This window comes from Somniosus microcephalus, chromosome 1, assembly GCF_052327205.1.
Source record: "Somniosus microcephalus isolate GS21.2 chromosome 1, FLI_Smic_1.0, whole genome shotgun sequence".
Taxonomy (NCBI): Eukaryota; Metazoa; Chordata; class Chondrichthyes; order Squaliformes; family Somniosidae; genus Somniosus; species Somniosus microcephalus.
In genome coordinates this window covers 341,943,640-341,956,888 of record NC_140987.1, presented here as the reverse complement: position 1 = coordinate 341,956,888, position 13,249 = coordinate 341,943,640, and the positions used below count along the sequence as shown (strand labels likewise).

Below are 13,249 nucleotides of genomic sequence, written 5' to 3'. Positions count from 1 at the left end.
CCGAAGAATTCAGGAAGTTCTTAAAAAACAATGGGGTTAAGCACTACACGTCCGCCCCATACCATCCCGCCACCAATGGATTAGCTGAAAGGTTTGTCCAGACCTTCAAGAAGGCCATGGGTAATGAAGACATAAATCTACAACATAAGGTTGATAACTTCTTCTTTGCGTACAGGAATGCAACACGTGGTTACAAACCAAACCCCCGCCACGATGTTTTTCAATAGAAGACTAAGATGCCGGCTGGATTTGATCAAGCCAAACATCAGAAGGGACGTAGAGAACCGGCAATTTCAAAGCATGAATGAAAGGCCAACTAGAACCTTCCAGATAGGTCAACAAGTTTTGGCCCGGGACTACCGTCCCGAGAAATGGCAGCCTGGAACTATTTGCACACGACTAGGACCGCTGATGTATACCGTGGACATTGGAGAAAGCATAATAAGGCGCCATGCTGACCAGATCATAGAGTCATCCGAAAAGGGACAACCTGCACCACAACTCTATACGCCTGGTGATGAAGCAGAGATACCCATAGTATCTACCTCCGATCCGGTGATACTGGAACCAGATGAACTCGACCCTGGCAGTCAAGCCGAATCGACCTTGCCAAAAGAACCTACTACACCACCGAAACCTACTACACCACCGAGGCGTTATCCGGACCGAGTCAGGAAGCCTCCAGAGAGACTGAATTTGTGATTGATTAACTTCAGCAAATGTGTAGATTATTGTTCTTGTAAAAATGTTATTTAATGATTACTTAAAATGTTATGTACTATTTATCTAAACGGTGAGGAATTGTAGTGTATGTACCTTTAAGAGGAACTATGTTTTTTTGAAGCCCCTGTGTACTGTAGTACCGGTAGTGACCACTCGGGTATATAAGCCTGTATAGCGTCTTGTATAGTTAGTTCACCTCCAGACTTTGTTCAGTAAACACTTGTTAAATCAACTCCTGCATTCCGTGTCTCCATTAACACACGGATTCAACACTATGCAAATTCACTAAAGAAGTTCACTTTCCCTGTTAATTTTGTATCATGCTACACAATATTTCTATGAAATCTGCGCTGTTATGTTTTATTGCTCAAGCATTATGCAACATGTTTTGTTTTTTGGAATGTGATACATTATAGCCAATAATATTGATTTTGAGAAGTTTTTTTAGTCACAAATAGCAATTTGTAGCACTGATCGTGGGCTCCAAGTGCAGATATACAACAATGCAGGCAGGATCCAGGATGGCGCAAAATACACTTGGCAGCAAAATGTGGGATTAATGTTATTGTTACATTTTAAAAATATGAAAAGATTTTGCCAGCCAGTGTTTAATGAGATGTTTCAGTGGCAAAGCAGGTAGTGCTACCATTCAAATGAACCATCTCATTGATAGACCTATGAGCATGGATACAATAGCCCTGAATTTGGGGTCGGAGGCTTCCTGCGGGGAAATGCCTCTGATCCGCAAATAAAATGCCTGCGTACCTGGTGGTCCGGGAGTACGGAGACTCGCAGTCCTGGGCCTCTCTGGGTACCCACGGGTAGAGGCCCACGTATCCCAGGGGCGCAGGCGGTTCGCAAGCGCCCCTGGGACCACATGGGCCTGCCCAACGAATGACAGAAGGGAATCCCCATGCATGCTTATGGAGATTCCGTACGTACGGAAACCCCATAAGTATGAATGGGAATATCCCAAAAAATACATGTCCACGTCAAATAAAATTTTTAAAATTACATATTCAAAATGAATTAAAATGCCATTTAATTAAATATTTAAAACAAAAATTTAATTTTTGAAAAATTAATTTAAATGTTTTAAAGGGGCTAAAAATAACCGTACCATATTGCACAGGTTTTTTAATGTTTAAATGATTGAAAAAAATGTATTTTCATGTTCATTTAAACTCTTACACTGGTATAAGCAGGACTTATGCTTTTACCAGGCGTAAGAATTTGACGGGCATTCGCTGGGCAGAAGTGGGGCAAAATTTTAGCCTAAATCTCCGCCCGCGGACTCCCTTCTCTCGGGGATGTGGATGATCTGTCAAGAAGATTCTTGACATCGCAAGTTCCAGGTTTTTGCGTATGTGCTTTGCACATGAAAACCCAGAACTTGCGCGGCATGTACACAGCTCAAACGCACTCATAGGGGCCGCAAAGTACGGGCCATAAGCCCAGTGATGCTTCAAGAGTTGTGTCCAAGAAACATTTGATCTAGAGACAAATAAATGAGAAACTCTGTAGCCTCCGTGAAACAGAACAGTAAAATGCTTTTGAGAAAGGTAAAAAAACATGGAGCAGAACTTCAGGTTAGAGATCTGAAGCATTCCTCTTGGCACAGATTAGATTAGATCATACATCAATATATGACACATGTGCCTTTGTACCGAGGTGTGAAACCCCTAATAAAATAGAAAGGTGATAACTTGGCAAGGGCAGCACTGCGACTATCTGCATCAGCGACTGTCTCTCGCTGGATACTTCAATTTTGTACTTTGAATTAATTTTGCACAACCTTATAAAAACATGCTTTAAGCAGGTTGCAGTTGTTTTGTAAGAACTTAAAAATTAATACAGATTCTTTTTTTTAAATCAAAAAATTATGCATTGCACCCCACCTGCCAGAACTATTGCAATAGTTTTAGAATGCAATCTGTTGGGGGGCCATAAAAATATCTTGTCTCAAAGAACTTATATTTTTTGGCTTAGTTTTGTCTCCTTGAATTCACAGTACTATTTAATCCTTTGTTCAGATGTCAATTATGGTTTTCAGAGGATGTTAGCAGGTGAAGGCTTTATATGTTAGTCTGAAATATCTCTCTGTGCCACTCTGTTGGATTTATGAGCCCATTTATTTTAAATTGGTTTAATGGCAATGCTAAAGTAATGGTTTGAGGAATTTTGGACTGATGCATAAAGGGAGCACTGAATGTCAGGGCCTAAGAAGTACTATAAGCTGTTTGGCATAGTGGAATGAGCTAATTGTTCATTTTTTCCCCCCTGTAGGATTGCACAGTTTATGAAACTGAAAATAAGATTCTCCATGTGGTGAGTTCTTTAAATTGCGTTCATTTTGCTATAGTGTGCTTGCCTTAGTTCAGAAGTTGTTTCATTTTATTTCTCGCCTGATTAAGTGAGCCTGTCCAGTTTCCCAATCCCAATAGGAACATGGAATAGGAATAGGCCATTCAGCCCCTCGAGCCTTTTCCATCACTAAATTAGATCATAACTGATCTGTACCTCACCTCCATTTACACACTGTTGCTCCATATCCCTTGATACCCTCAACTAACAAAAATCTATCTATCTCAGTCTTGAAATTTTCAATTGACCTAGCCTCCAGAGCCTTTTGGGGGAGCAAGTTCCAGATTTCCACTGCTGCATTTCAGAGGCCTATAAGCAGAATAAGTGTCTCTATAAATACAATAGTTAACATAGTTCCCTTGTGTGAAGCCTTGATCGTACAGCATGGATATCTCTTTTGATCTGAAAGTTCAAATATTTGTGGTTGGGAATCATGCATCTTTATGTCAGAGAATTTTTTTTTGATAGATTTACGCTCATCAAGGTGAGGGATTTTAATGCTAGAAAATTAACACTCTTCCATTTTGATCCTTGCGCTAGCATTGACCACGCCCAGCTCATAAGGAACATGCCTGGATGCAGAGTATAGTTCTCTCATCTGTCCCTTTCAGTGCAGTGCTGCAACTTTTAAAATGAATACATTTTTTTTCACTCTTGAATACTAATGAGAATTCCCAATATTATCAAGTCTAATTATTGAAATGGCATAGTGGTTCTGAATCCATAACATATATTTTTTTCATCTTAATTTTTCATATTTATGTTGAAATCCTATAATTGTCAAGATTTTTGTTTTGTCCTAATTTGTTATTCTAATCAGCGTGTGCCTTTATATGCTAATAAAATAACACTGGTGGCTGTTTTGATTGTCGCAGGCTGAGAAGGAAATTCCTCTATTTAACCCATTTGACTGGCACAGTAGCCCACACTAACTTCAGAGCCAAGGCAGCTCCATTGTCGCATGATCAGGGCCATTGTTTACAATAGGTGAAGTGTCAAGTTCTATTTTTCTTACATGGGATGATATTTCCCAATGCTGTCCTTTTTAATTAGGTCTATTGCTATATGTTGACTGAATAAATCAAATTCCATTTTATTGCATGAGACTTGCAAGAATTTTTGGCAGTGTTTTGTGGACATTCTAGGATTCGGCCCATTATTCTGCGAAAACCACAAATTAGTCATTGGCATTGAACATGACAAAACTGGACAAAATCTCTAAGCTAGCTCACGAGAAGTTGGGCTGCTACCTTGATTTGCAAGTAAGATTGTGTGCCACAAACACTTAAGCAAGGATATGAGGACATGCCCTGAAATTACATAGCAAATTAACCAAGTCATAGCCTAATCAATAAGGCATGCAAATGGGAGAAGTGATGAAATTAGTTCAGTTAAGAAGCAAACTTTCGGATTGCGACAACAGGGAAAATGTCCTGACACAGTGACAGAACTGATGTTTCTTTGCAGCTACATAATATGATGTAGATTAAGTATGTGTGTGTGGGTCTGTATGTCTACAGTAAAGGTTCAAGTAATAGCATAAAACACACTGTAGTCAAGCCTGTATAAACTGGTTCGTCGATTAACTAGTTATTAAAAGGAATGTGTGTGTCTTCACCTGTATGACAGTTAGAAATTAAAGATAGACATCCGTAAAAATAAAACTGATGAACCGGAAGAATGCTTTGGATTTCTTAAATTTTGTGCGATATCTTGCATATTTGATAGCCATACCCTTACTTCAATTATATTAAATATAATGACTTGAATAGTGGGTGTAAAAGAGAGCGTGCAGTTTAAAGATCCTCCCAATATATTCAGAGATCTCTGGGTGCCCGACAGGTGCATCATACCTCATTACTGAAGGTCCCATGATTTTCCTGCTTTGGGCCGCTTATATGGGCTGCCCCAATCAAGGCCCATTGCTACTGCTGGAGAGCCTCCTGCCCCCCCCCCCCCCCGAGATGGTGTAACTACAATTACCAAGCTGCCTTCTCTATCTTTGGTCTGCCTCTGTGACCCCTGTAGACCATCTGGCCCGGGAGGGTCCTAGTGCAGGTCCTCACTCCAGGTATCTTCAGGAGCTCCTGCGCTGGGCCACCGAACAGGTGCAGTCGTCGGAAAATAAGGAGGGAGATGGGAATGCCCCCTCCTCCCTCAGACAGTGGAAAAGCTGCTCATACTACAGGCGCAGACCTGGCTACAGCAGTTGGAAGAGCCCCAGGAAACCCTGTGGCAGCACAGGGTGGAGGAAGGCCTTCCCTAATGGGTCTTGGCCACTTTTTCCTCTTTAAGACCCAGTATAGGAGCACCGATTCCCTTGGCTTAGTGAAGAGGGATATCTACTCTCTTGTCTCCATGTGGGACCTGAAGATGTAGGCACAAGGTCAATCTCCAGCACCGGAAATTGAACTGGAAATTGAATTTGATTCCAGTCACATTGATGAAACTAAATTTGATCTCTGCACTCTCAGTTTTTCTCCCTGCGACAATATCTCATACATCGAATGGAAACAAACCACAGTCCAGCACTATAAAACCGTGGTGCCAAATGGGGCCTGAGAGAGATGGGGTTTAAAATTCAGCTATTTCAACAGGCTGTCGGAGATGAGAGTTCGAACTCCAAACTAGCACTGGAGCAAATTTTCAACTCAGCGTCCCATGTTTTATTGGGTAATGATTTACTGTGTGACAGGGCTTGATGCAATTATCCAATAGCACAAGCAGGCTTTTGGCCATGTCTGCTCCAGGTTAGCCTGATACCAAGCCGTGTTTTCACACATTCAGCCCAGGCCGCTACATTGGTAGCATTGGTGTTTTGCTTGTCTACACAGAGTTATCAGACACCATTTAATCTGTATCAGACTTTAGTGATCTGACAACTTTCAGACAGTAGCTTGGATTTATGTCTGGGTTTTTTAGTTTATTCCTCTGTACCATCTAGGTTTCAAAGCTGCAAACATTTTGAAATGGAAGTTTACAATTTATGTAAGAAAAATTCACAGGTTGTGGCGGTACCACTGGTTGTCCCTTACATTGAGATACATAATTCCCTTTAACTTAACTTTTGGGGCCGTTGCCCTTTTAACTTACCTGTTGGGGCCATTGCCCCTTTAAGACGCGCCCTAGCGCGCTGATGTCACGTCATGTACGACGTGATGTGCGTGCACCGGCGCAGCCCGGCCTAGCGTCTTCGGCCTCAACGGCCAGCCGACGGGAGCAACGCAATCTTCCGCTCCCGCGGCAAGCACCGGCACAGCCCAGCCTAGCGTCTTCGGCCTCAACGGCCAGCCGACGGGAGCGACGCAATCTTCTGCTCCCGCGGCAAGCACCGGCACAGCCCGGCCTCCCGACTTCGGTCTCAACGGCCAGCGACGCAACGACGCGCATCACGTGACGCCCTAAGCGCGGGAAACGCGAGCAATGCGATGACGTCATCACGCTCCCCACAGGACTGCGAACTCAGTCCTCGTGGAGTCCCCGCTGGGACAAGACCTACACTACGGTGCTCCTACAGTCAGCCATCTTACCTGCTGTAATTAGCCTGTTCCTGTAAATAAACAACTTATTTATAGTTCGTCGAAGTCAAACTCTCTTATTTAGTGGGGATCTACACGAACCGCTACAAGGTCATATAATTCCTATTCTAGTCCGTTAAAGCTGTGTTCGTTTTAGATTTTGTTTTGTTGAAATCAATATTTAAAGTGGATGTCAAAAGTCACTGTAAAAATTCTGTTTGTAAACACCAGTGGAAATATAATTCCCATGGACAAAGCTGTTTTAATTGATTTTCTTTGGCTACGAAAGCTACAAACATTCTATTTCCCAGGTGAAAATATTTCTGCAAATATTACATTAGAAGAAGAGATCAAAAAGGATATAAAGACATTTAAGATAGAAAGGGGTGCGATTAATTAATAAAATAATCAAACTTAGAGAAGATAAAACCTCTGGTCCATTCGCACATATTGAAAGAAGTTAGGGAAGAGCTAGCAGAGACACTATTACATACATTTAAAAATACATTAGAAAAGGAAATAGTACCAGAGGACTGACGGACAGCTAATGTGATTCCTATATTTAAAAGAGAGATAGAACAAGCCCAGGGAACTATAGTGCAGTTAGCTTAACATCAGTGGTAGGAAAGATAATGGAATCCTTAATCAATGATGTAACAGAAAAACATCTAGAAACTGAAAATATAATGGCCCAGAAATTCGGGTTTCCACGGGTGAGTACGCATGGGGTACTCACCAGTAGGCCCAATGGAAGTGCCGGTTTCCTGCATGCACTGCGCATGCGCGGGAAACCGGCACTTCTGTTCCCCTGAAAGCAGGGGCTCAGAGTTCGAACGCGTGCGTGGGAGAGGCTGCGCGTGCACATCGAACTTACGTTTGTTTTGCAGGTTTCCCCGGGAGGGTAAGTCTGCAGAAGTTACACATTTAAAAAGCAGGTGTAAGGCCTGCTTTTTACAAGGCAAGTGGTGAATTAATTAAGATTAAAACATTTTTTCCACAGGTTTATTATTTTTAAATACTTTAAAGAAAGGTAAGTTTATTTTTAGCCCCGTTAGAAAATAAAATTATTTTTTTCAAAAATTTAAATTATTGTTTAAAATAGTTATTTCATGTAATTTATAGCTTATTTAAAAAATGTGATTTAAAAAAAAAAAATTATTTGAAGATTTAGTGATGTTTTGGGGCCCGTAGTATTTCTAAGTTTTGACAGCACTTCCTGTCAAACTTATGAATGGAGCATTCCCTGCTCCGATTGGCTCCCCATGGCCCACGTGACCCCAGGGGATGCATCGAACTAACTGCGCCCCTGGGATACGCAAGCACTGTGCGCCGACAGCTGGAGCAGGCCCAGGATCAGAATTCCACGGGGGCCCACAGCACAACGGCCGGCGCGCAAGGTAAGTGCTGGTCGGGGGATTGCACCTGCCGGAAGCCCCCGACCCGAATTTCTGGGCCATTAAGGAGTAATCTGCATGGAGTAACAGGCGGGGGTCGCGGGCAGGCCTGCTAGTTAGATTACGCAGACGGGGGTGGAAACCAGCTTTGCCCAGCATTCTCCTTGCCAATGTTCAATCTCTGGCAAATAAGATTGACGAGTTGAATTGCCATATCGCCTCACAGCAGGACATTAGGGAGTGCTGTGCCATGTTCCTAACCTCCATGATACCTGATGAGGCGGTGCAGCCCCAGGGATTCCTTCTGTTTCGGGCCGACAGAACAGCTGATTCAACGGGGAAGAACAGAGGTGGGGTGTCTGCTGCCTGATCAACAACAACTGGTGTACAGATGTCCAGGTACTTTCACAACACTGTTCACCTAATTTAGAACTACTAACAATTAAGTGTCGCCCTTTTATTTACCGAGGGAAATCTCTGCTATTCTCATGGCAGCAGTCTACATTCAGCCACAAGCTGATGCAAACGCTGCACTGAGTGAACTTTACAGTGAGGTCAGTAAACTTCAGAACCGGTATTCTGAGGCAGTTCCTATCATTGCGGGAGACTTCAACCATTGTAGTTTAAAGAAAGTATTGCCGAAATACTTTCAACACATCTCCTGTCCGACAAGAAATGGAAAAACTCTAGATCACTGCTATACAACAATAAAGCACGCCTACCGTGCTATTGCTCGGTCGGGCTTCAGCAAATCAGACCACATTTCCGTACTCCTACTTTCTGTTTACAAACAGAAGTTAAAGAGCACACCCACAACAGTAAAAACGGTGCGAAGCTGGACAGCGGACACAGAACTACAACTGCAGGGCGGGTTGGAATTAACGGACTGGAGTGTTTTCAAGAACCCAGACCTGGATGTGTACGCAGGCCACGTTACTGGATACATTAACAGACTGGTGGATGAATGCATTCCTACCAAGACTGTCCGTTTATTTCCTAACTGCAAACCATGGATGAACTCAGACATCTGCAACAAACTAAGAGAACGGCGTACCGCTTTCAAATCAGGGGACACTGAACCCTACAAGAAGGCCAAGTATGACCTCAGAAAGGCTATCAAAGCAGCAAAAAGAGACTATAAGAACAAACTAGAGTCTCAGTACGGCAGGGGCTCTGATGCCAGACGCATGTGGCAGGGACTAAGGGCCATCACCAACTACAAGGGGAGCTCAGCAGGAGTCACCAACACCGATCCCTCCCTACCAGACAAACTGAATACTTTTTATGCTCGCTTTGAGAGGGAGAACACTGAGCCGGCCATCAAAACCCCCAGCCACCCAGAGGATTACTCATTACAGCTGACTGAATCCGAGGTCCGGAGAACCTTCAGGAGGGTGAAAGCACGGAAGGCAGCCGGCCCAGACGGGGTTTCACCCCGTGTCTTCAAAACCTGCGCAGACTAGCTGGCTCCTGTGTTCACGGACATTTTTAACATCTCATTGCAGCAGTCTGTTGTACCAGTGTGCTTCAAGGAGACAACCATTGTGCCGTTACCTAAGAAGACCAAGGTAACAGGCCTCAATGACTATCGTCCCGTGGCTCTAACATCTATAGCCATGAAGTGCCTGGAAAAGCTGGTCATGACACACATAAGCAGCATCATATCCGATTCCTTGGACCCGTTCCAGTTCGCATATAGGGCGAACAGGTCTGTAGACAATGCCATCTCCCTAACACTACATACTGCCCTGGAACACCTAGACAGGAGGGACACTTACGTCAGACTGTTGTTCATTGACTACAGCTCTGCATTTAATACTATTATTCCCTCCAAGCTGGTCCTGAAACTGAGGGACCTAGGCCTGGGCACCCCCATCTGCAATTGGATTCTGGATTTCCTGACTGGTAGGCCTCAAGTGGTGAAAATAGGGAACAACACCTCATCCACTCTGGTCCTCAACACCGGAGCTCCACAAGGCTGCTGCCTCAGTCCTTGGCTGTACTCTCTGTTTACACGTGACTGTACAGCCATACACAGCAACAACCGGATTATCAAGTTTGCCGACGACACCACAGTAATTGGCCTGATAAGCAACGATGATGAGACGGAGTACAGAGATGAGATAGTCCAGCTGATGAGATGGTGCAATGACAACAACCTTGCCCTGAATGTTGGCAAGACTAAGGAGCTCATCGTGGACTTCAGAAGCCACCGAGGGAACCATCGGCCCATCAGCATAGACGGGACACCAGTGGAAGTCGTCAGTTTCTTCCGATTCCTGGGACTGCAGATCTCTGATGACCTGGCCTTGAACCATAATACTGAGGCTATGCTGAAGAAGGCACACCAGCGCCTCTACCCTCTACCGTGCCTGAGGAAATGCGGCACACAGTGGCTTGTGAACTTTTACCGCGGCACCATAGAGAGTGTCCTGATGAATGGTGTCAATGTGTGGTATGGTAACACCACTGCACAGAACAAGAAAGCCATCCAGAGAGTTGTGAATACGGTAGAAAAGATAATCGGGTCCGCACTTCCGTCCATCGAGGAGACCTTCCAGACCAGGTGCCGGAACAAGGCCCGCTCCATCATCCAGGACCCCAATCAGCCTGGGCACAAACTGTTCTCCCTCCTGCGGTCTGGACGTCGGTACCGCAGCATCCGAACCAGGACCAGCAGGTTTAAGAACAGTTTCTATCCACAGGCAGTGCGCCTACTGAACTGCGAACCGCACTGCCCCATATATTGTAGTTATATGTTTATGTAAATATATATATTTTACTTATATTACCATATATTTATCACATTACATTACTATTATTTCCAGTGGTAATTGAGGCTTTTTTGCACTATTCATCATATCCTGCAACTTGGACTGTTATTGCTATACTTTCTGCTTATTTGCTTATTGTTTTATTTATACTTGTTTTTATTTTTTGCTTTTATATTTATATGCTTGTATTGTGGGAGTGAGTGGGGAGTAAGCATTCCATTGTACTAGTTACATATGGCAATAAAATGATCTTGAATCTTGAATCTTGGATTCCAAAATGGAAGATCATGCTTGACCAACCTTATTGAAATCTTTGAAGTAAAAAAAAAAGGGTAGATAAGGGTAATGTAGACAAAATATAATTGGATTTCCAAAAGGTCCTTAATAAGGTAAATAGTAGACTCATGACTAAGGTCAGAATATGTGGAGTCTGGGGACAAGTAGCAGAATGGATAGCAAGCCGGCTACAAAACAATAAACAGAGAGTAGGGGGTTAAAGGTACAATAGCAAAATACTGCAGATGTTGGAAATCCGAAATAACAACAGAAAATGCTGGAAAAACTCAGCAGGTCAGGCTGAGCTGATTGGGTCAGATTGGGTGACCGCTTTGCGGAACACCTCCGTTCAGTCCGTAAGGGTGACCCCGAGCTTCCGGTCGCCTGTCATTTTAATTCACCGCTCCATTCCCACTCGGACCGCACCGACCTTGGCCTCTTGTATTGTTCCACAGAAGCTCAACGTAAACTCGAGGAACAGCACCTCATCTTCCGATTAGGCACTCTGCAGCCTTCCGGACTCAATATCGAGTTCAACAATTTCAGATCATAACCTCGGCCCCTATTTCATTTTTTCTTGTAATTTTTCCACTCCTTTTTCCCCCCCGCCTTTCTTTTTGTTTCTCTCTCACACCTGGCAGCTATCTCTTGCCCAGCCAGTACACTTTACACCTAATCTCAGCCTATTACCATCTCGTCTAGCTTCTAATCTCTTTTACTTCTTTTGTTTCTTTTATTCTTTTGTCCGATCGCAGCCCTGTCTTCGATCTAGTTTCTTTTCTTTCCAGTTTTGAAGAAGGGTTCGACCCGAAACGTCAACTCAAATTTCTCTCCACGGATGTTGCCTGACCTGCTGAGTTTTTCCAGCATTTTCTGTTGTTATTGGGGGTTAAAGGTAGTTACTCGGAATGGCAAATGGTGGGAAATGGTTTTCCACAAGGATCGGTGCTGGAAACACTTATTCACCATTTACATAAACAATTTGGACTCGGGAATCGAAAGTAAAATTTCAAAATTTGCGGATGACACCAATTTGGAGGGGTTTAGCTAATACAGAGGAGGATTTTGATAAAGTACAGGAGGGCATTAATAAACTTGCAGAATGGGTGTGTAATTGGTGAATGAAGTTCAATATAGATAAGTGCAAGATAATACATTTTGGTAGGAAGAATAAGGAGGCTACATACAAGGTATTGGTGAGACCGCACCTGGAATACTGCGTACAGTTTTGGTGTCCATACTTAAGAAAAGACATACTTGCTCTCGAGTCAGTACAAAGAAGGTTCACTCGGTTAATCCCGGGGATGAGGGGATGGACATACGAGGAGAGGTTGAGTAGATTGGGACTCTACTCATTGGAGTTCAGAAAAATGAGAGGCGATCTTATTGAAACATATAAGATTGTGAAGGGGTTGGATCGGGTGGATGCGGGGAGGATGTTCCCGATGATGGGTGAAACTAGAACTAGGGGGCATAGTCTTAGAATAAGGGGCTGCTCTTTCAAAACTGAGATGAGGAGGAACTACTTCACTCAAAGGGTGGTAGGTCCATGGAACATGCTGCCCCAAAAAGCTGTAGAAGCTACATCATTACATAAATTTAAAACAGAAATAGACAGTTTCCTAGAAGTAAAGGGAATAAAGGGTTACGGGGAGCGGGCAGGAATTTGGACATGAGTCTAGGTTCGGATCGGTCATGGACCTGTGGGTAGCGGAGCGGGCCCAGGGGCCGTGTAGCCTGATCCTGCTCCTATTTCGTGTGTCTAATTCTGTTAGATTCAGGAGATGGTTCTGTGATAGTAGATTGGCGGTTAGGATCAGATCAGCCATGATCTTATTGAATGGCGGAGCAGGCTCGAGGGGCCGATTGGCCTACTCCTGCTCCTATTTCTTATGTTCTTATGTTCTTGGAAAATAAGAGTCTAAATGGGGTAGAGGAACAGAGGGCTCTGGGGTACGGACACACAGATCACTAAAAGTAGCAATGCAGGTTAATAAGGCCATAAAAAAAGCAAACAAAGCACTGGGGTTAATTTCTAGCAGGGTAGAATTAAAAAGCAGAGAAGTTATTTTAAACTTGTATAGAACCTTGGTTAGAACAGTTCTGGCCTCCATATTATAAAAAGGATATAGAGGCACTGGAGAAGGTGCAAAAAAGATTTCCAAGAATGATACCAGAACTGAGAGGTAATACCTATCAG

At 43.6% G+C, this 13,249-nt stretch overlaps 1 protein-coding gene across 3 annotated transcripts in view; it reads left to right on the top strand.

The window, feature by feature from the left end:
* Positions 1 to 13,249, top strand: part of LOC147124941 (connector enhancer of kinase suppressor of ras 2) — a 1,271,510-nt gene that overhangs the window by 311,602 nt on the left and 946,659 nt on the right. For all 3 annotated transcript variants that reach the window (XM_085995047.1, XM_085995029.1, XM_085995038.1), the window contains exon 5: positions 3,010 to 3,051. In XM_085995047.1, the coding sequence (XP_085851173.1) occupies positions 3,010 to 3,051 (42 nt within the window). The remainder of the gene's footprint in view (positions 1 to 3,009; positions 3,052 to 13,249) is intronic.